The sequence below is a fragment of the Hyperolius riggenbachi genome, chromosome 4 (assembly GCF_040937935.1).
Source record: "Hyperolius riggenbachi isolate aHypRig1 chromosome 4, aHypRig1.pri, whole genome shotgun sequence".
NCBI classification, from domain to species: domain Eukaryota; kingdom Metazoa; phylum Chordata; class Amphibia; order Anura; family Hyperoliidae; genus Hyperolius; species Hyperolius riggenbachi.
In genome coordinates, this window is record NC_090649.1 from 397,197,098 (window position 1) to 397,220,504 (window position 23,407).

The 23,407-nt window shown below is 44.0% G+C and overlaps 2 protein-coding genes and 1 long non-coding RNA gene across 4 annotated transcripts in view; 1 reads left to right on the forward strand and 2 right to left on the reverse strand.

Moving 5' to 3' along the window:
• The window catches only part of LOC137504181 (uncharacterized), a 139,550-nt gene extending 117,565 nt beyond the window's left edge, over positions 1–21,985 (reverse strand). Inside the window, exons 1-2 of the long non-coding RNA XR_011019442.1 lie at positions 21,783–21,985; positions 19,173–19,255 (exon numbers count right to left, since the gene is read on the reverse strand). This is a non-coding gene — a long non-coding RNA (uncharacterized lncRNA). The remainder of the gene's footprint in view (positions 1–19,172; positions 19,256–21,782) is intronic.
• ABHD12 (abhydrolase domain containing 12, lysophospholipase) overlaps positions 1–23,407 on the reverse strand; it is a 1,393,598-nt gene that overhangs the window by 1,109,260 nt on the left and 260,931 nt on the right. The gene's annotated exons all lie outside the window — the stretch shown is intronic.
• PYGB (glycogen phosphorylase B) overlaps positions 1–23,407 on the forward strand; it is a 231,913-nt gene that overhangs the window by 187,936 nt on the left and 20,570 nt on the right. The window contains exons 7-13 of the mRNA XM_068232241.1: positions 6,447–6,529; positions 6,668–6,811; positions 9,905–9,997; positions 13,566–13,712; positions 15,945–16,108; positions 19,917–20,031; positions 21,116–21,217. Of these exons, the coding sequence (XP_068088342.1) occupies positions 6,447–6,529; positions 6,668–6,811; positions 9,905–9,997; positions 13,566–13,712; positions 15,945–16,108; positions 19,917–20,031; positions 21,116–21,217 (848 nt within the window). The remainder of the gene's footprint in view (positions 1–6,446; positions 6,530–6,667; positions 6,812–9,904; positions 9,998–13,565; positions 13,713–15,944; positions 16,109–19,916; positions 20,032–21,115; positions 21,218–23,407) is intronic.

Genomic DNA, 23,407 nt, shown 5'->3' on the forward strand with positions numbered 1-23,407 from the left:
CCGCTGGTGTATAGCAAGTCTATTGCTTTAAATATTACACAGCCACACCAACCCCACATATAGACAGCCTGTTTCAGGCTTTTGGCCCTCATCAGTACATAGCAGGAATTGATATGGCTCTATGGGATAGGGCTTGGACCAGTACAACAGAGTAACCAAGCAGCTCGGGGTGACCCAAACTACTAGGAATGTATAGGGGGATAAAAGAGACAGAAAAGCCCTCCTACTAATACAAAAATAGATCTATTAAAATTGATTGCTGGCTCTTGCAGTTCCATTTTCTGTTGAGTCAACAGTGCAGAAATACTGGAATAAAAGCTGCCCACACAACTCCCCTAGTCCCATCATTGTGCTAGGTACACACCATACAATTTTCTGGCAGATTTACCTGCCAGATCGATTATTTCCAAGTCAGTACCGCCCATTATCACTTTCCCCTTCATGCTCTTTTGTCATTATGGAGTCCAGTATTGGGTATCCTCTTTTTGCTTTTTCCACTTATTGCTGCCTGCCCAGAGCTCAGCTATAAGGGGGTTTTTGTCGTGATCTGCTAAAGCAGTGGTGCTCAACCTTTTTTGGCCCGAGGGCCGAACTTCAAATCAAGAAAAATCTCGAGGGCCGGAACACATGCATACAAAATTTCGATGTAAAACGTTTAACGTTTTTCTAGTAACAGTTAACATGGTGTTGGAAATGGAAAGAAAACGACAATATAATAATTGTTGTAATCACCATTTGATGCACATTTTCTTAATAAGAAGTTTGCGGCAGATTAATGCAGCAATGGTATTAGAGTCCAGTACGGTACCTGGGTGTATGCACAGGGCAGATTAATGCAGCAATGGTATCAGAGTGGCCTTTAGTGTGCTGGCTGAGGAGGCTGCCAGCTCTGCTGAGGAGGAACAGAGGCCTAATTACCCACACGTGGCCTGTAGTGTCCTGGCTGAGGAGGCTGTCAGCTCTGTGTGGGGCTGAGGAGGCTGTCAGCTCTGTGTGGGGCTGAGGAGGCTGTCAGCTCTGTGTGGGGCTGAGGAGGCTGTCAGCTCTGTGTGGGGCTGAGGGGGCTGTCAGCTCTGTGTGGGGCTGAGGGGGCTGTCGGCTCTGTGTGGGGCTGAGGAGGCTGTCACAGTGTGTGGGGCTGAGGAGGCTGTCAGCTCTGTGTGGGGCTGAGGGGGCTGATGGGGCTGTCGGCTCTGTGTGGGGCTGAGGAGGCTGTCAGCTCTGTGTGGGGCTGAGGGGGCTGTCAGCTCTGTGTGGGGCTGAGGGGGCTGTCGGCTCTGTGTGGGGCTGAGGGGGCTGTCGGCTCTGTGTGGGGCTGAGGAGGCTGTCAGCTCTGTGTGGGGCTGAGGGGGCTGTCAGCTCTGTGTGGGGCTGAGGGGGCTGTTGGCTCTGTGTGGGGCTGAGGAGGCTGTCAGCTCTGTGTGGGGCTGAGGGGGCTGTCAGCTCTGTGTGGGGCTGAGGGGGCTGTCAGCTCTGTGTGGGGCTGAGGGGGCTGTCAGCTCTGTGTGGGGCTGAGGGGGCTGTCGGCTCTGTGTGGGACTGAAGAGGCTGTCAGCTCTGTGTGGGGCCGAGGAGGCTGTCAGCTCTGTGTGGGGCTGAGGAGGCTGTCACAGTGTGTGTCCCGTTGTCTGCCCGCGGTGTCTGCCTGCGGAGGAGGAGAGGATCGGGTAGTGCTGCGTAGTATGGCACTCAGCGGGACGCGCATACACCAGCGTGCACTCGTATTCAGCCCCGGGTAGCGCTGGGATAGTTAGAAAGCCTCGCTCATTGGTTACTGCAGGAACCTTCCTCCAATAGGAATTAGGCTGATTCCTATTGGAGGAAGGTTCCTGGAGTAACCAATGAGCGAGGCTTTCTAACTATCCCAGCGCTACCCGGGGCTGAATACGAGTGCACGCTGGTGTATGCGCGTCCCGCCGAGTGCCGATGCTACGCAATACCACCTGATCCTCTCCCCCTCCGCAGGCAGACACCGCGCGGGCCACAGAAACTGGCTTCGCGGGCCACAAATGGCCCGCGGGCCGTAGGTTGGGCACGGCTGTGCTAAAGCATTGCTGAAGGACCTTGAATACGGTGTTTACACATTTCAGGTAGGGTTGTATAGATCGGTGTAGACCTGCCCTTTATGGGTGCGCTTGCCAGACATGATATTGCATTGCTGAATGTATTGCTTTTGTATTCAGCTCTGTTTCAGCAGCTTTTTCCTGGGATCTCTGAGTTTACATTTGTTATGCTAATCTATTGACGTCGGTACAATCTGAATCATTGACTTTGATCAGTGATGCATCTACAGAAGTTCTGACACCTTATTTGCATTTGTATTCTCGGTCTGTTTTGAAACAAAAATTAACCAAGGTAGTGAATTGGCAAAACCGAAGTGGTATACACAACATATCTTCCATTACAACTTTCCTTTAAAGGTTTTTCATACAAATGTTCTTTTCTGTGCCTCCTGAGCTGGGCATAGTGTCTTCCTCCGGGTGACATGCAGTATGGATATTCTTAAGCTAAAGGGGGAGATTATTCAACAAATTACAGACAGTTTTTTTTCTTCTTAATCTGTTCTAACCAGCAGGGATAACAGTTCTGCATGATAATAAGAATCTTCTTAAAGCCTAGGTAATAGTGACCATTTAGCATAAATTTCTAGAGCTGCACTACAGTTAAGAAAAGTGCAAATTCATCCCTAAACTGGCGCAGATTAAGAAGTGCTTGATAGCAGTTCTACAGATGTAGAACTGCAGGCTAGACCTGATTGCAGAGTGCCGGCTATACATGATTTGTGATGGGCTCCTCCCCCCTGCTGAATTCCTCCTCAGAGCCTGCTGCTATCAATACAGAAAGAGGGGCTGTGTTGGCTACCTCAGCAACCGCAAATCCCCTCACACACTGCACTGTCTGAGAGACCTTCCTAGCTCCTCCTATTAAACAACAGTTTTAGAAGGAATCTGCACTATCTAATGATTTCTTAAGATGCCTGAGACAGTTCTGCACGGATTTCTAAAAACCTACTAATGTTTTGTCTCAGACACTGATAAATCTGGCCCAAACTCTGCATGCATTGTTTACATATTACAGATGACATATTTTCTCCCACAATGCTCCAGAGACAGACCTTACACAGGTTTCCCTCATGAAGGTCCCTTGATAGAAGCTGCAGGGAACCTTCTTTACTTATATTGTCCCATTTCCTGGCACAGGAATATTTATAGTACAGTATACTTTGTAATATGATGATAGGAAAACACATTATACATGCAGGCTTGTATAGTGAGTGGTATGGCTGCTGTAACAGAAACATATGAGAGAAAAATAGAGCAGAAAATACCCCCTCCCAATGCAGTTTTTTTTTCTAAAATATTATGTGGTTACTTTCATGTAGTTTGTGATAAATGAGAAATAAATGTTGCGAATGTATAATTTAGTTGCCAGGAACATGGAGTCACTCTATTGTTGACTTGCTGCATGGATACAGTGTTAACTGACCAAAACAATTCCACCTCAGTGGGGATGAAAGATTGCCTAGTGACAGGGAAGGGGGGGGGGGGGGGGGGGGGGGGGTCTGCACTCTTAGCTGGCAAGGTTCCAGCGCACATACGTCTGCTTTAAGCGTTCTATATACAATGTGCAATGACATGTGCCATGTAAACTCAATCCATTATGCACTCATGAACTTCACTGGCTCAGAGCAAAAGTACATTTTTATGTTTTATATAGTCTGGTTGTGTTACTTGTTTTTTAACACAAAACCTTGTGGGAAAAAAATACTTTTACTTTGAATTAATGGGCTGCTTGGCTGGATTTCTGCAAAGGCCACAAAGGCCTGGGTGTTGGGTAGCTGCTGTCGAAAGGGGAGGCTGGACATGGAAGACGCATTGCTGTGTATAGAAAAGAAGGCTGGAAATGGAAAAGGGAGGCTGCAAATCGCGAACACATTGAAGTGGGGAGCTGGTGCCCAAGGGGGCTGTACAGGAAAGAGGGACTGCTGTACATTATTATTAATTTTCATTTATTTATATAGCATCAACAACTTCCGTAGCAATGTACATAGTACAAAACAAATAGTGGGCAGCATGGATACATGAGAAGTTTTCAACTCTGTATAATCAGGACATCCAGAAAAACAAGTACAAATACATACATACCGTACATACCGTAGTTGATGTGTGATTTGAGACATCACCAATACTGTTACGTTCATATGCTAGCTTAAAGCAGAATAAGAAACACTAGGGGGAGGTCTCTGCCCTTGCGATCTTACACTCTAGAGCAGTGGTGGCAAACCTTTTCGAGACAGAGTGCCCAAACTTCAACTCAAAAGTCTCTTGTCTCTCGTAAAGTGCCAACACGCCAATTTGAACAAAATGACTCCCCCCAGAAGAGATGACAAATACCAGGCCCTCAAACCTACAGTGACCAGATTTTTCTGGGTTCAATACGGGGTGGGGGGGGGGTGGGGGTGCGCGGCACGCTGATAAATGGGCGTGGCCATGACATTGTATGGGCGGAGCTAACATAATGATGTAACAGCGAGGCATAAGAAAGCAGTGTTTCCACCATGATGTGGTGAAACGAGGATTCGCACCATGGGTGTGCAGAAACTGTGTGATGTTATTATTACTATTAGTATACTGTAACCCCAAAGCAGCAAATATAGCCAACTATGACCATTAAATAATAAATGCAGCAACAGTTACCCCAGACACCAGAAAATAAACGCAATGAGGTCAGCATTTCACCAGAAAATAAATGCAATGAGGGCAACTTTTTACCAGAAAATAAATGCAATGAGGGCAGCTTTTCACCAGAAAATATATGCAATGAGGGCAGCTTTTCATCGGCAAAAAAAAAAAAAAGAATTTACTCACCTGGCAGAAGTCTCCTCACCCGGCCAGCTTCTGGTGTGCAGCTCCCCGGACGATCCTCCTGCATATTTCCCGCGCTGAATGGAATAGCAGGGCTATGGGAAGATGGTGCCCGAAGCCCTGTACTGGAGACACAAATAGTCTCCAGTGCAGGGCTATCAGACGCCGCGACCAGTTCAGTGCAATCATACGGTGGCCAGATGAGCAGCGATGGCGTGTCTGCAGATGAGGCTACGTGTGGTGGGTCTGGCACACGTGCCATAGGTTCGCCATCGCTGCTCTAGAGCATACATGTCAAACTCTGGCCCTCAAAGCCATTACATTTGGCCCCCAAGTGGTTTCCCCACTTTGCATTATGTTTGGCCCACTCTAGATGACCAGGAAAGCTATATTGGAGGTGAAGCCCTAGAACATCAGGGCAGCCATATGGGGGATGGAGGGGGAAAGCATTAAACACTAGGGAACTGTATTGGGGAGGAAGGTGGCCAGTAAACATTTGAGGTTGGCCTGCGACTAGGTCCCAGTGTTCAATTTCGGCCCACTTTGTGTATGAGTTTAACAACCCTGCTCTAGAGGGTAGTGGGGTTAGAGACTTTAGAGGAGGAGACAAAAGGTTGTTAGCGGATAATCCAGTGAGCCTCCAATGGTATCTACAGTACTGTACATGGGATGGGATCAGTGCTGCAATGCAACAAAGTTGGCCTAGTTGCAGAAAAGTATAAATCTGGCCTTGATCTACTGTATTCAAAGTAATACTAGTTATGCCCAATAATAAAATGACCAGAGGGTGGGCCTCCGGCATAAAGTTGGGTTTTTTGCAATCTCATGAATAACCAGTTTGACAGTAAACTCAGTAAGATACTTGGCACCCGCAACCAAACAAACAAACAAAAAGTATTATTATTTGCAAAGAACTAAGAAAAGCAGAATTTCGAGTTTAAACGATAGAATTCAGAACCTAAGTTACCAAATGCTTAGATTGTTCCTAAATTTTATCATCAATAAGCACTGGAAATTGTAATGTTCTTTTTTTTTTTCACTGGGAAATGTTCATAGAGAGAATGAGATAAAAGAAAAGACAGCATACTGGTGTAGTTGTGAAAAATAGGCAAAGAAGAGCTGGAGGAGCAAAGGATAAGCAAAGGCTGATTGAGATATGTGGCAACAAATGCCTGTCATATCCTCACTTTGTGTATGCATGGGTTAATGCATTAAAAACAGAATAAAAGGAATACGAAAAAAATGTTTTTATTTTAACTAATGAATAAGATTGTTTGTCATCCCAAAATAATGAGATTGTGTTCAGCTGTTCTGAGCTCAGTAAACAGTGCAGAAAAGCTTCTGCTGTATCCAGGGGGTAAGCAGAGAACGTTCTCTGCTTTTATATGATTAACAGTTACTTAATTACAAGACAATCTGATAATTTATCCTTCAACTGGCAGTGTTATCAGTTGGCCTCTGTGTTTGCTTGCTAGAGGCTACCATTATACCTCGCAGATCAAGTTTTTAATAGATCATTTTGCGTATGAAACTATGATACAAATAAGAAATGAGTTTGCTGACAAGAAGGTTATTTTACAGTTAATATCGGGGACTACATAGAGGCTGTGCTGGACAGAAACTTGGCTGAGAACATCTCCCGTGTGCTCTACCCCAACGACAATGTGAGTGTTTTCTTGATATTTTAGCACAACTTAAATGATGCTGGACAGATTTGCCACATCCAGCTGTCACCTGAATTTACAAGAGCGAAAAATGCACAAAACTGGGTGCCTGTCTCTTATAATCCCTCCTTGTTTCAGTTCTTTGAAGGAAAGGAGCTGAGGCTAAAGCAGGAGTACTTTGTAGTAGCCGCCACCCTCCAAGATATCATCAGGAGATTCAAGTCATCCAAGTTCGGATGCCGGGACCCAGTGAGAACCTGCTTCGATACTTTCCCTGATAAGGTAAACTTTGCTCTGCACACACTGACTACAAGAAGAGTGCTCGGTTTAGAGAAAAGGCTACCAATATAATAGCTATGTCCACTGTCCTATTTTTTTCTCTTTTAATTATTTGATATATCGCTGCTTAATGTCACAAAACCATTGCCAGAATGCTTGCACGTTTCGGCTTGAATATAGTGTAGTTAGGAGGAGGAGCAACAACTGGGCTGAACTGCATTGTGTGTAATGGTTAGTGTATATTCACCACCTGCAGCAGTAAATGGCTGAAGACATTCTTCTTTTTCCTGCCTAAATAGATGTTTTTACTGCTTTCTTCATGTTAAACAATCCAAGCAATACATTCGGTGAAATTGTTATTTGCATTTCTTAGTTACTGCTGAATAATCTGTTCTGCCTTTTTATATTGGACACACAACAAAACTTCTATGATATTACTGTAGCACCAGTTTAATTTCTTATTGATCGCAAAGCTGGCACAGATTATCTAGTGTTGAATACTATTGCTATAGCCCTCAGATGATGTGGCAGAATATGCCAATAAGCAGCTATACCTAAATTCTTATCCACCTCTTCAGCAATCACAGCCTGGCCAATGTTTGTTTGACTTCAAATCTGTGGATCTGCAAGTGCTGGGGTCAACTTTAATTGATTTGACCACTAATCTTTTCCTGCATCTTATTGCTACCGGCTGCCACAGGAGTGGCTACCCGTGACCACAGCTCTTATCTGTTCATCTCTCCTGATTATTAATGGCCCATCACATGCAGAGGAAGTGCCAGAACAGCATGGCACTCCAGGCTGTTCACTGTCATGACATAGGTGATGACATCATCAGGTGTCTGTGCATGTGACACGAGGGACATGCCACGAACAGAGAGTAGAACAATCCCCTCACAAGTACCACATATACTACTGGAGTATAAGCCAACCCCCCCAACTGTTACCTTAAAAAAAAACCTGAAAAAAAATGTTTGACCCGAGTATAAGCTGGGGGATGGCAAAAGCCACAACCACAATACCACTCGAAACCATGGCCGGCCACAACCATATATTAGAAAAGCAGCATAAATTTAGCAAATTGCAATAATAAGCCAGAACATATGCCTACAATAGGCTGGCATAAAGATAAAGCAAGGAATGCAGAGCCACATAGTCATGTATCTAAAACTTGATATAGGAATGCATGGATTCTCACCACTCAGTAGACACTGTACCTGCATGTCTTCCAAGGCTACAACTCGAGATGAGGTTAACTGGCACCTCCCATGGAAATGTCAAGTGTGTGGTCTTCCTCAGATGATGCACCACTGTGCATATAGTGGGGGGCACTGTGGGGGGTTACTCAAAGAGTAGTGACTCGAATATAAGCTGCGACCCCCACTTGTGGGGCTTATTTGATTATATTAGGCTTATATTCGATTATATACAGTAATTGGAGTGATTTAAGGACAGTAAACTGCTTAAATGCAGCCTTCCTGTCCTGGTAACTTTGAAGCCCACTTTAGGGAATGTGGAAGCTGCCATTGCTTACCTCCTTCTAAAAAATGCTAGTTACGTGACCATCCTGGTGATCCTCTGCTTTAAACTCTTTGAGGCACAGGGCCTGAAGGAATATGCAGATTAGGCCTTCTGATTCTACTACACCTATAAAGCTTTGTGTTTGTTGCTGGTGTTAAACTATTGAAACCAAAAGACTAGCTTGACTGCCAGGGTTAGATTTTTCTTTTTAACTTTCTTATTTTATTCTTAGATTAAAGTCATGACAGATTTTAGAATTTCTCTGTAAACGCCAAGTTTTGCTAATGATCTTTTGTATTGATGGTGTGGATTTTACCTGGTAATTGTGCACATGGTAATGGTCAGTTTACACAAAATGTCATCAGTAGTTTAGGGTGCTTCCACACTGTGCACGTTACGTTGCGATACCTTCATATCACTGGCAAAACACTTGCTCAACAAAACTTAGCTTATTGAGGTCACTAAATATACAATTCAGCAAAAAACAGGGCATCAAAATACAAGGTCAGGGTCAACGTAATCCTGTGCCACTAGCCAGCTGCACCAAATCTTTTTGAATTTATCTCGGGATCCCCAATGTGCATATATAACTTTCTCAAGTTTTAAAGCGGCATTAAAGGGAACCTAAACTGAGAAGGATATTGATTTTTTTCCTTTTAAAATACTACCAGTTGCCTGACTCTCCTGCTGATCCTGTGTCTCTAATACTTTTAGTCACAACCACTGAACAAGCATGCAGATCAGGTGCTCTGACTGAAGTCAAACTGGATTAGCTGCATGCTTGTTTCAGGTATGTGATTCAGCCACTACTGGAGGCAAAGAGATCAGCAGGACTGACAAGCAACTGGTATTGTTTAAGAGGAAACATTCATATCTCTCTCAGTTTAGGTTCCCTTTAAGTTGTAAAATCCACATTTTAGGAGAAGGAGGGTTGGGTTGACACTTTACCACATTTGAAGGATTCATTTCCTGGCAACAAATAAAGATTTAAGTATTGCAATTCTAACGTTATCTGACAGATTCCCATCCTCAAATACTCTCAATACACAAAACTCAATAATATGTGGAATCTTTACATCAAGCACTTGATCAATAATGTCTAAGATACCATGCCAGTATCTCCTGAGTTTGGGACAGTTCCATAACATATGGACAAGATCTCCATGATCTCTAGTGCATCTAGGACAAGCAGGTGTAGAAATCAGACCCATACGATGTAATAGTTTAGGAGTATAGTTAGTACTGTAAACGTGGTACGTCCATTCAGTTTAGTAAAGTATGTTTCACTGCCACTGTAATCGCACACATGTCCAGTAAACGTACTAGCATGTTGTGTGTTACTCCAATGGGACCTGCCGCCACCGATGTGAATGTACCACAGAAATCTCATTGCATTGTGTTGGGAGGTGATGATATTGTCCATTGCGGTGGAATGCAACTGATTCAGTGTGAAAGCATCCTTAATTGGTGGGGATATTGTTCTTTGAGGTGGTCAGCATACATGTGAAAACAAAATATTAAATATTTTGATGTTTCCAATATTATGATATCTTAATGTAAATGTATCATTCACAGGTTGCCATCCAGCTAAATGACACCCACCCTGCTCTCGCCATTCCTGAGCTCATGAGGATCCTTGTAGATGTGGAGGGGATGGAGTGGGAGAAGGTGAGACTGTGTTTCCACACATTAATAAAGTGCCTATATGTAAAGGTGGATAGTAGGACCGTTCTATAAAGCGTGGCTTGATCTTCTAGAATTTGTATATTACTTTTGTTCCTGCAGTGGTAGTTGATTGTGCCCTTACACAGTTCATAGCATCATAAATACAATGACACTGGAAAACAGATCTGCATTCAAATCAGACTCCAGGCATTTCTGTTGTATTAGAAGCTCTGACATCTTTATTTCTGTGTGTTACCAATAGGGAAATGTCCCCCAATGTCCTGTACTGGTGATTCCTGTTGTAAGCTCCTTCTTGTCAAGGTTACAGGATTTTATGGTAGATCTTCCCAAGTTGTTCACAGGCAGCAATAAAAAACATTCTAACGTTTCACTTTCTTACAAAATACATATTGTGCTGAAGATCTATTTTAAAGCAGTCCTAAATTTTTTAAAATAAATTCCAGCACCGTCCACAGAAGTTATAATAGAGAAACATGAATAAATGTTTAAAAACTGACCTTTAGCGCCAGAAAACACAGGTTTTATTGTTTAGCCACTCCCCCTCTGGAAAATTGTCACAACAGTTTTCTGCCATTGCAGAGACTTCTACCACAAAGCGATTTGTGCAGCATCTTTTTTCATGGCAGACAGCTTTTTCGGCAAACTATTGTGATATTGCTAACACTACGTCCATGATAAAAATTCGTAGCCGCGTCCAAAAGCGCGTTCACCCGCGGGGGTACTCGTCGCTGCTTATTAGCCCAGAGATTAATGAATGGGAATGCAGTTCCCATTAATTGTTCTAAGTACCATATCAATGAACACTGGCATCAATGAAATGCCTGCATCATTGAGATGCGGAAGTAACATCCACGCATTACTTGCTGTTTAGCGTACTAATTGTACGCAAGAGAAAGTAATGCGCGAGGACATCTTGGGGCCAAATATTAAACTTACACTCACATACATTTATTTTGCTTAACAGACCTACAGATATTCTAATGTTACACACTCCCAAAAATTCCCAAATAAACTTTAAATAAAAAATTACAATTAAAAAAAACAAATAGTTACCTTAGGGTCTGAACTTTTTTTTTAAATATGCATGTCAAGAGGGTATATTACTATTATTATTTTTTTTAAATAATGGGCTTGTAAATAGTGATTAATGCAAAACTGAAAAAAATGCACCTTTATTTCCAAATAAATTATGTGATAGGCACTTAATATAAACGGTGTAATCGGGACAAATGGTCAAATTAAATACATGGGTTTTAATTATGGTAGCATGTATTAATTTAAAACTATAATGGCCGGAATCTGAGAAATAATAATTTTTTCCCATTCTTTTCACAATATTTTGGTTAAAATGCATTTAAGAAGAAAAATTCTTAGCAAAATGTACCACCCAAAAAAAAGCCTAATTGGTGGTGGAAAAAAACAAGATATAGATCATTTCATTGTGATAAGTAGTGATAAAGTTATTGGCAAATTAATGGGAGGAGTGCTGTAATTATGCATAAGGTGAAAAAACACTGAAGGCTGAAGTAGTTAAAGACCTATGGAAAGTACGTCCGTCATGTTGGGTCACTTCTGCATTAACCTCTGTGAAAATTTTACCACGATTGTGTAAAAGATCATTCACATTGTGGTTTGTGCAGTGGTGAAGATGGATTGGGGTACGATCGTTCATCAGTGCTCATCCCTCGATCCATCTTCACATGGGTACCTAGCTTTGTAGAAAGCACCATAGCAGTGCAGAAGGAAGCTCTTAGAGCAGCCCAAGTATGCCATGTGCCCAGTCAATCAAAGTAGAGGAGGGGTGTACTGCCAACTAAAGTATTTACAGTGACAGATGCACTATGGTACACACCAGAGATGCCATAGTGCTTCACCCTTGCTTAAAGAGACACTGAAGCGAAAAAAAATGATGATATTATGATTTGTATGTGTAGTACAGCTAAGAAATAAAACATTAAGATCAGATACATCAGTCTAATTGTTTCCAGTACAGGAAGAGTTAAGAAACTCCAGTTGTTATCTCTATGCAAAAAAACAATTAACCTCCCTGGCGGTCTATTAAGATCGCCAGGGCGGCTGCGGGAGGGTTTTTTTTAATAAAAAAAAAACTGTTTCATGCAGCCAACTGAAAGTTGGCTGCATGAAAGCCCACTAGAGGGCGCTCCGGAGGCGTTCTTCCGATCGCCTCCGGCGCCCAGAATAAACAAGGAAGGCCGCAATGAGCAGCATTCCTTGTTTTGCTTACATCGTCGCCATAGCGACGTCAGCCGCCTCCGATCCAGCCCTTAGCGCTTTTGTTCCGGCTGCGCAGGGCTCGGGCGGCTGGGGGGACCCTCTTTCGCCGCTGCTCGCGGCGGATCGCCGCAGAGCGGCGGCGATCAGGCAGCACACGCGGCTGGCAAAGTGCCGGCTGCGTGTGCTGCTTTTTATTTCGCTCAAATCGGCCCAGCAGGGCCTGAGCGGCGACCTCCGGCGGTGATGGACGTGTATAGTCGTCCATACCGCTGAGGAGGTTAAGCTCTACGACTTTCAAAGTCGTGGAGAGGGCTGTTATCTGACTTTTATTATCTCAAGTGTTATTGAACTAATTACTTTTTTTCTGCCAGAGGAGAGGTCATTAGTTCACAGACTGCTCTGAAAGAATAATTTTGAATGCTGAGTGTTGTGTAATCTGCACATATTATAGAATGGTTCAATGTTACAAAAAACACTATATACCTGAAAATAAAAATATGAGAATATTTTCTTTGCTGCTAAACTTCTAGTAATTATTCATAGTACACAACCAATTCATTATATCATATTTTTTTTCTCGCTTCAGTGTCTCTTTAACACAGAAATCGCCTATTGCAGCTATGGGTGAAAAAAGAGGGGGAACAGTCATAGTGAGTGTCATTCTGGCACTTCTTCACTTTGCAAAGTAAACTTTAGATCCACTTTAATTCAGAAACTGTAGGCGTTGGAGCTGTTTTTCACCTATACAAAATACTGTGTTTGTTCATTTTTGTTTTGTTTTTCAATTTCAAAGCATACATTGTCTATGAAATCCTATATAATCATTTGCAAGTGTCTCTGCGTCCCATGTCTCTGTGTCAGTGTTTTTTCACTACCGCGCATGTGCCGCACTGACAACCGTTGAGACCGGATGCAAGGACTTGCTAGGGGGCCGGGCAGGCGCGTGCGCGCTGACATGTGGCAGTGACAGACCTAGTGCACATTTTTAAACGGGCATAGGTCGCCTATTTAAAGAACATGCTTATTATTTTGTCTTCCAGGATGTCCTGATTCTCTAGTATCTTCCTTAATTGTCTTGTCACAACAGATCCTTTCTATTCTAAAGCTTTGACAACCACAGTACTATCTACCATACTTCCAAACCAGATTGATAGAGATTTCTGTAGTACGTTCATTTTATTGAAAGACACCTTATGAAACCAGTGTGGATTGTGGTGGACTTGGTTGTCCTTGTGGCTTGTTCTTGATTGTATGGCTTAAAATTTTGAGCTACAAGATATCAGCTTATCAACAATGATCTGTGCTCTTCTTTCAGGCCTGGGACGTAACAAAGAGGACCTGTGCATACACTAACCATACAGTGCTGCCCGAGGCTCTGGAACGCTGGCCCGTAACCATGTTTGAGAAACTGCTGCCCCGCCACTTGGAAATCATATACGCAATCAACCAGAAGCATCTGGATGTAAGTGATCAAGGCATATCTGCTTCACAAAGGCGTAACATTAATAAAATGTGAAATCTAATCAGTAATCTTTCAAGACTCTCGGTTATGTGCTACTGGCATGCGGAAATATACAGATTAACTTAAAACTGCCTTTTATAATGCAAACAAAATGGCCAATCTGGCATTATTTTAAAGGGAACCTGAGATGGGGATAAAACAACATAACATTCATATCTTGGGGAGGGGACAACGGCATGATGACTTGTGTATAAGCCGACCCCCCCCCCCCCCCCACACACACACACACACACACACACTTTTGGACCACTTTTTTTGTCCAAAAAATGTGGCTTATAACTGTATATACTGTATCCTTGAATTGTATACCGAGTCGTCCTCATTTAAATATTATGCATATACTGTTGGATTGACTTCTTATCAGTCTTAGCAGCTTTTTGAACAATAGCAAAATACTTTGTTTTTAGGTGTTTCAACATGTTTTACAACTGGTTGTTCAACAGTTGTGCTGCATAAAATACCGCTGTTGAGCGTGTGTATGGAGCTTAAGGGAGGTTTGTAAACTGTTTGCTATAGGGATAAGACAAGCATTCATTTGCCAGACTGTACCATTTCTTCTAACTAGCCCATCTTGTGTGTGTGTGTTCTTGAGCTTTGGAAGAACTAGGACATGGCTCACCTTGATACATTCCATGTCCCCTGCTGCGTCCCCATCCATGTCATCGGCAACGTGTTCCACTTATCTGTAAAAGTACTTTCTTTTGATACAGGAATATCACTGGTTTGACCCTCAGTGTTGGTTGGTGGTGCGTTTGGACCCCAGCAACAAAATAGCTGCATTCGGCACAATAACATTTAAAATAAGAGAAGAATATTTGATTCAATCTTCTCCTTGGTGAGGTAACAACATTCTTAGATTGGCAGCTGTTAAGAACATCAAATATTTTTAACAAAACCAGCAAACTTCTATGTGGGGTCCAATCGGACCCCGAAGCACTATGCATTTTCTTGAATGTACAGCCTTCAATCAGCACACAGAAACTTTCTGTTGCCTTATCTCCTGCTGTCAAAAATAACACAACAATCTGTCAGGAGCCTGTAGAGCTCATTGCGGCAGCCTGGATTGCTCCTGTGGCTCAGTTAGGCACACTGTGAAAGGCAACTGAGCGTCAAAAGCAAAATTTTTATTAAAGCGGACCTGAACTCAGAACGTCCTCTCTGTTCTAAAAGATGTGCAACAGCATAATACCCTTTAAAGAAAAGCATTTCTTTGTTATAGCTGATACATATCTTGTAATTAATCTGCACTGTTTCTACTTTCTGCTTTCATGGAAGCAGACATATTGTTAATATCCTGTGCTTTCAAATGAGCTTGTCTGCCATGGCAGTCAGGTGACAGGACAGATCAAATTACAACTTGTGATTAGACAAAAATGGGGGGAATTAGGTTAAACTCTCTAAATACATACAGTGTGCATTTCTCTTTGTTTTCATTCTGTCCTGAGTTCAGGTCCACTTCAAGTGAACTTTTACTGGGGTGCTGCTCCTCTCGCAGTGCATGCTGGGAGATGTATTCCATGAATGCGAGAACATTTCTGTACTCCCATCTACAGACTACATCTACTGTCATGCATTGCGGCGTGCGACTTCGCTGGGAAGTTGACAATGCGGCAGGTGTGGTCTCTCCCTGAAGAAGACGGAGAATCCCATACAGATTGCGGGGGCTAGAGGCGCATCACCCCATAGGTAAGTAGTGATGCTCACCCAACCTATGTCACCCCACACCCCAACTGCACACTCCTTTGCAAACCTCATTTTAAAAGGTGCTTGGTTCCCTTGAAGGCTTTTAGTAGATAATTTAACTAAAAAAAAAAGTTTGTTCTTTAATCGACAGTGACCCACAGTGACAGTCTCCCACTAGAAGCTGCCGCTCTGTTATGTACCATACTGTCGTCTCTACCTCCATCCCATAGAAACAGATGCTTCTCTCTGCTATAGCAGAGTGAGACTTCTGTGCTTAGCTCCCAAACTGTTACCCAAGGGATCAAGTCCCGATAGCTTTGGGCGACAACCATTGTGCTTGTACTCCCCTTTAGTGTGGCTATAATGTTGGAACAGAGGGTCATTTTTACTGTAGTTCTTCTTTAATGACTTTTTGTTCCCTTGCTTGGACGTTTGGTGAATAGGTTAAGCCTTCTGCCATTTAGCATTATACTCTGTTTTTTTTTTCAGGAAGTGATAAAACTGTATCCTGGGGATATGGACAGAATGAGAAGGATGTCAATCATTGAAGAAGGCGACTGTAAGAGAATCAACATGGCTAACCTGTGCGTGATTGGCTCTCACGCCGTCAATGGAGTGGCAAGAATCCACTCAGAAATAGTGAAGCACTCAGTGTGAGTATTATAATATTCACCATTTAGATTCCAGGTTGGAGCATAGGAAAGACTTATGCAGCAGACTCAAAATGTTTTCAACCCTCACCTGAATCACATCACATCAGATCATAGTAAGGGCCGGTTCACACTTGCGGTTCCCTGCCAAACGAACCGGATGACCTGACCGGATCCGGACCGGATCCGATCCGGTCAGGTTGCATCAGGTGTTAATCAGGATGCGATCCGGATCCGTTTGGCAAAAGATAGTAGAAACCGAATAAAAATGTTGGGGTCTGGGAGGTCAGCAGAAGGTGGACCTGTGGAATCAGGCCCTCCGCTATTTAGCACTCCCCTCCACCTCCGACATACTGCCAACATCTCCAGCACGTTTAAAGTCACTGCTGCTCCACTCCAAAATGCTTGCCCATGTGTCCCCATCCAAAATCGCCGCTACAATACGCATAGGAAGTGGGGTAGAACATCCGGATTTTTAGCCAGTGTGTTGTGCGCTCTCCGGTTCTCATTGGTTTGTATTGGCCGGATGGTGCAGTCCGGCTCCGCTCCGGATACGGCTGCCGGAGGAGCCGGACCAAAAAATAGCGCATGTTGGGTCTTATGCCGGAGTCCGGATCCGGTCCGGACGAAACGGACGCATGTGAACGGACGCATAGGCTTTCATTGCTATGCCGTGCGTCCGTTCCGTCCGTTCTGCATGCGGTCCGGCTCCGGCACGGCGATTCCGGACGGCGACCGCTAATGTGAACCAGGCCTAAGGATTCGGCAGGTGAAATAGCGGTCATGTGAATATAGTCACATGCAGCTCCTGTAGTGCATGTTTTTTGATAATGTTTTCATGACAAGTTAAATAATCATATTCAATGCCAAGCTACTGCAGCTAAAGCTAATAAAATTTTGGGATACATTAAAAGGGAAATAAAAACTCGAGATGCTATCATAATATTGCCTGTTTAACTCTCTAGTAAGGCCAAATCTGGAATATGGAATTCAGTTTTCGGCACCACATTACTGGAAAGATATTGCAGTTTTAGAGCAGGTGCAGAGACGAGCAACAAAATTGATACGTGGGATGGAAGGTCTCGCTTACCATGAAAGGTAAGATAAACTGGGTTTATTTAGTCTAGAGAAAAGACGCCTTAGAGGGGATCTAATTAACATGTATAAATACATCAGAGGGCAATATAAAAGTTTGGCGGATGAGCTTTTTGTCCCTAGGCCTTCTCAAAGGACTAGAGGACATGATCTGCGCATGGAGGAAAACCGTTTTAGCCATTTATTTAGGAAAGGGTTCTTTACAGTTAGGCCCGGTTCACATTAGCTTTCGCTATCCGGATTTTCCGGATCTGATCCGGACCGCATACTGTACAAACGGAATGTACGTTCCGCATAGCAAAGCAAAGGCTATGTGGACGTTCACATACGTACGTTCCGTACAGTACGGAGCCGGACCGGATCCGGACTCCGGACTGTTTTCCAACATGCGCTATTTTTTGTGTCCGGATCTCCGGCCCACGCATCCTGACCGGAGCCTGACCTGAGCCTGACAGCACCATCAGGAACACAGAAACCAATGGGAAACGGAAGGCACAGAACACACTGCCTACAAAAACCTGACGTTCTACCCCACTTCCTATGCGTATCCAAGCGGCCATTTCGGATGGGGACACATGGGCCAAGCATGTCTGGAGTGGAGCAGCAGTGACAGACGTGCTGGAGCTGTTTGGCAGAATATCGGAGGTGGAGGTGATGCCTACAGCGGAGGAACCTGATTGTACACGTGCACCAGGTGCACCTTCTGCTGACCCGAACATTTTTTTATTTATATTTAACTATTTTTTGCCCACGGATCCGGATGGCAGCCTGATGCATGCCTGATACAAACGGACCGGATCCGGATCGGAACCGTACGGTTCTGATCAGGATCAGGTCAGGATCCGATCAGGATCCGGTCCGTTTACTTGCCAAAACGCAAGTGTGAACGGGGCCTAAGCGTGATTAAGATGTGGAATGCATTGCCACAGGAAGTAGTTATGGCAAATTCTATACATGCATTTAAAGGGGCTTAGATGCTTTCCTTGCGTTGAAAGACATCCATGGCTATAGTTATTAGGTAATGCCCAGTGATGTTGATTTTTATCTGATAGCCATCTGGAGCCGGAAGGAATTTTTTCCATTTTCTGCCTAATTGGACCATGCCTTCCTCTGGATCAACAGGGATATGTGAGGGAGCAGGCTGGTGTTTTACTTTGTTCCCTGGTTGAACTCGATGGACGTATGTCTTTTTTTTAATCCAAATAACTATGTAACTATGTAGGATTTAGTTGCACATTGAATAGCGGAGACAGCTGTTTTGTGTGGTAACCTATGACAGTTATGGAATATATAGTGGTAGTGAAAGCCTCAGCTTCCAATGAATGCCAGTGCAAAGTCCCGGTAGAATGCCCCCTAGGAATCACATACTTCCATCACATTAAAACATACACATTTTAAAAAAAAAAATGCAATATATGTTGCCATGTGCATTTCTGTACAAAAAAATGCATTTGCTCACTTTACCATTATACAGGGATGTATCTCATTGTTTTTAAAGTACAGATGGGGTGTCGTGGTGCCCGAGAAGAATGCCTCTCTAACAGGGTCCTTTTATAAAGCGGTCAGACACTTGTGTTTTAGAGTCTGTGATACTTTACTTTCTCACAGAAGTCAGCCAGGCTTCCACACCTATGATCCATATTTCAGGTTAGTATTTGGACCGGTATAGGGGCAACATGGTTAATGGATTAGCATTTACACATTACTATATTGGCTTCTCAGGTTAAAAGGCAAGACACTGAATGGAGTTAGGAGAGAAGTTATCCCTGCGTGTACATTCCTGAGTGTTCTGGCCTCTTCTCGCGACCCCCAAAACATATTGGTAAATTAAAGCTTAGGTATAAAGGAAAGGGATATTTCTGTTGCGGCAGCTCCCTCTGGCTCCAGAGTGCTGCTGGTGGCATGCAAGTGTACAATCTGTAGGGCCATGGAGTTGGAGGAGGTTGGCTAAACTTTTTAATATTTTTTTTACCTGTCATGGGAACATCAAGCTGCTTGGAGATTGCCTTTGTCTTTATCTTTCTGAACTCTTCAAAATACTTTGCTTTTTCTGGTCTGTTTAGTGTAAAAAATGAAAATGAAAGCAAATGTTTAGGAGAAAAAAGGCTCTGGATCCTATGGAGCCTTCCCTGTTCTCTCTCTATGTCCTGGTTACATCGCTGTCCCCTTTTTGAATTTGCCACCTCCGGGAGCCCTCGGAAGGCTTCAGAAGCACTTGCTTCACCAAGTACTTCCAAAGACGGTCGGCTCCATACTGTGAGTATGCGATCGCACATGTGCAGTATCCAGCTGCCCATCTTCGGAAGCACTCTGGTCACAAGTGCTTCTGAGGAAGCACTGACTGGGCTGTAACAAGGACACGGTGAGATGACTGGGAAGGCTCTATAGCAGTGTTCCCCAACCCTGTCCTCAAGGCCTACCAACAGTGCATGTTTTGTGGAAATCCACAGAGCTAGGTAATCAGCTCTGCTGAGACACTAAGTACCTCACCTGTTTATGTTTGTGGTTTCCTGCAAAACATGTACTGTTGGTGGGCCGTGAGGACAGGGTTGGGGAGCTCTGCTGTATAGGATCCAGAGTCTTCCCTCTTCATAGGTATGTGACTTTTTTTGGCTTCAGTTTTAATTTAATCCAGGTAAGCTCTTTTCTTAGAGTACCAACAATTATGTCTTTTTTTCGTTTTTCTATATTTATATGCAATTTTTTTTTCTGGCAGATTTAAAGACTTCTATGAGTTGGAACCCAGTAAATTCCAGAACAAGACAAATGGCATCACTCCCAGGAGATGGCTAATGATGTGTAATCCTGGCCTAGCTGATGTTATTGCAGAGGTAATTGCCACAGTGTCACCCTACCTTTCACAGTGCGAATCTGGGAAAAACAGTGCTGGAAATTTGGGGGCAGCTGGTGCTGCCATAGGCTGTAATGTGAATTATGGCCCTAGCGGTGCTCAGTCAGTAATTTGGGTGTCGTCAAAAGATCGAGCCCAAATTATGATAAAACAGCATAGTTCAGTTGCCAGCAATAGCAGGAAGCTGAATTGCGTGTTACCCCAGAGTCCAAGGTGACCTAGAGGGGGAATAGTAATTAATGCTGCCTTGACTTTTGCAGGAGCAGGGTGAGCTGTTTTCCAGCTTCACCCTGTGCCCAAGTTACTGGCGCCTTAATTAAATCTATGCTCACAGTGGGTGTAAGAGGGAATATAGTCTATGATGTATAGGAGAAGGTTGAGGAACTCTGGAACCATCAACAAATGTTTAATTTTTGTGTCCATCTATGATTCTCCACATATCCTATCAACTTGCTGTAAGCCTTGTACACATCTAAGAGGACTGTCATCCAGCAGGGATAAGGACTCCATTCCTTGGTCAACAGTGCAGGGCTGAGGCTAAAGGCTACAGACATGATGCTAGCCTCAAGGCCAGACATGTTCTGTAGCTGTTCTTGACACTCTTCTGATGCTCAATTTAAGGGTCCTTCCCGTCTTTGGTTCCCAAAACTTTCTGTTTATCCCGGAAGATTACCGAGCAATGAACAAGCACATCAACTACAAATGCCCAGCGAAAGTAAGCAAAAGTAAGCATTAATGCACATCTTCTTTCTTTTTGTCGATTCTAGAGTGCTTCATTTTACTGGGTATGTGCAGTTCTGAACTCGCACAGTTCAAGTGCACTCGTCTTGTCTGAGCACGGCAAGTGCTGTACTCAGATGCAACTCCATGGGTGGGGCGCCTATCCACCGCCCGTGACGAGTGCTAGCATGTGCCCAGGCGGTGGACGGGAGCAGCTGACAGGCGGTGAATTCACCACCAGTCAGCTGCTTTTGAAAAAGAGGCCTAAGAAAGATGGAAGTAATATTTGTCTAGAACATCACCCTTCAATAATCCTGATTTTGTAACTGTGTTTCTATTTGCAGAGGATTGGAGACGATTTTGTCACTGACTTAAGCCAGCTGAAGAAACTGTTGGATTTTGTGGATGATGAGAGCTTTGTGCATGACGTAGCTAAAGTCAAACAGGTAAAGTGTGCGTGTGGTTGTGCGCTAGAAATAAAGGTCTCTATGGCAAAGCAAATAATGCATGCATGTGGGTGCGGGCTGTTTAGGTACATACACAAAGGCAATTTGTTTTGTTAGTAGAAAGCACTGTTGTAGAGAGCAGACTATGGGGTTGATTCACTATCACTATAGCTCTTAGCATGCCTTATCAGAGTTAATGTGCCTTATCAGAGTTGGAGCTCTCATCATTGCCAATTAGCAGGTATAAGTTTGTAGCGCTCGCTATGCTACTCTGATAAGGCATGTTAACTCTGATAAGGCACACTAAGCGTGCAGTAAGGGGAGCTACAGTGATAGTGAATCAACCCCTATGTTGGGATGCTCACAGCTTCAAGTTGTGCCTGTTTCCCTTTACGTGCAATAACTGTACCTGAAGCCTTGTGCAGTCAGCTACTTTCACCCAAACTGGTTGATTGTTTAGAAATGCACCTACTGTTTGGCTGGCAGGATTCGTCTGTTCGATAAAGGCATTATTTTGTTGCAGTGTAGTAAATATACTGATCAGCAATACATTAAAACCACCTACCTAAAAATGTGCACGCCAACCTTTGTACCACCAAAACCCATTTTGATATGGACTCCACAAGACCTCTGACGTTATCCTGTATTATCTGGCACCAAGACATTAGGTTCAGCTCCTGTAAGTTGTAAGATGGAACTTCAATGGAATGGACTTGTCTTTCCAGCATATCCACAGATAAATGACACACGTGCACCCAGCCATCTGAATGATCTAATAGAAAACATGAGCCATCAGATCAGGCCCCCTTTTTCATTGAGTAGGTTCTTATAGTCACATGATTGCAGGTGCTTAAAGTGAACCATGCACCATTTTTACGACTTAGGACATCTCAATAGCACATTTAAAAATACATGCTAACAATGTGGCTCATTATTTAAAAAGACTCTACTAAGAAAAAATCCCATGGGGAGGTACTTACCTCGGGAGGGGGAAGCCTCAGGGTCCCAATGAGGCTTCCCCTATCCCTGTAGCTGCAGGCAATGCAGCGCTAGCTCCCCTGAAGCGTCCTGCAATCCTGGCTCGACAAGCCTGACAAGGCTTGATATATTTACCTTCCCTGGCTCCAGCGGGTGGCACTGTTGCAGCTCTCAGCATGGAAATAGCCGATCTCTGTCGAGTCCGCTCTAATACGCAGGCGCAGGAAACTTGTGCCTGCGCAGTAGAGCGGACCGACAGCGATCAGCTATTTCTGCCTATCTCCGAGCGGAGAGCAGATACTGCGCCTGCACTGGAGCCAGGAAGGTAAATATTTACATCCATGTTCAGAGGAGCACAGCAAGACAGCCGTGGACACAGGAGGAACGGGGAAAGCCTCAATAGGATCCGGAGGCTTCCTCCACCCGAGGTGAGTACCCCCAGGGGAACTTTTTTCGTTACAGGTTTTCTTTTAAAAAAATCTTCAGTTTTACCTCTTCTTTTTACATTTAAAAGTTTAGCAGAGGATTTTATTACCCTACTTTTGAGGTCTGCCTGATCGCAGAAACTTCAGGCAGATAAGGACTGATGTAATTATTTTATTGCCAACAAAAGATTTTATCAGAATGGGGGGAGGGGGTGTAGTACACTGGGTTTCAAATAGTTTATAGAAGTCACAGATGCTATCTTCACACTTTTTCATGGATAAATAAATACAGCTAGAAGGGGAGGAGGTAACATGACCGCTCCTATAGTTATTAAAAAACAGGAGAAACTGCAGGGAAAGAAGTGGCACTTCGTTCCCTTAACCGCAGTGGACAGGGGTCAGCATGGGCACCGTTGACTGGTCACCTTTCTCTCAAGGCCAGCATTAAGATCTGAGCACTTTGTGGTATAGCAGCTAGTCTTCACTCCCCATCTACACCAGTCAACCTGCGCTCAAATGACTCTCGCGCAGTATGGAAGGGGCTAAAGGCCGCCACAAACTACAAGCCCCAAACCCAGCATGCAACACCCAGCCCGATACTAGCAGAAGAACTCAGCAGATTCTACTGCAGGTTCGAGAAACAGGAAGAACCGGAGGAGAACCAGGTACCAGCTATCCCACCTCCATCCCCTGCTGACACCGCCCTGAGACTGCCCTCTCCCACGGTGATGAGTGAAGCCGATGTCCTGCGCCTCCTATCAACCCTAAACGCCAGGAAAGCCCCCGG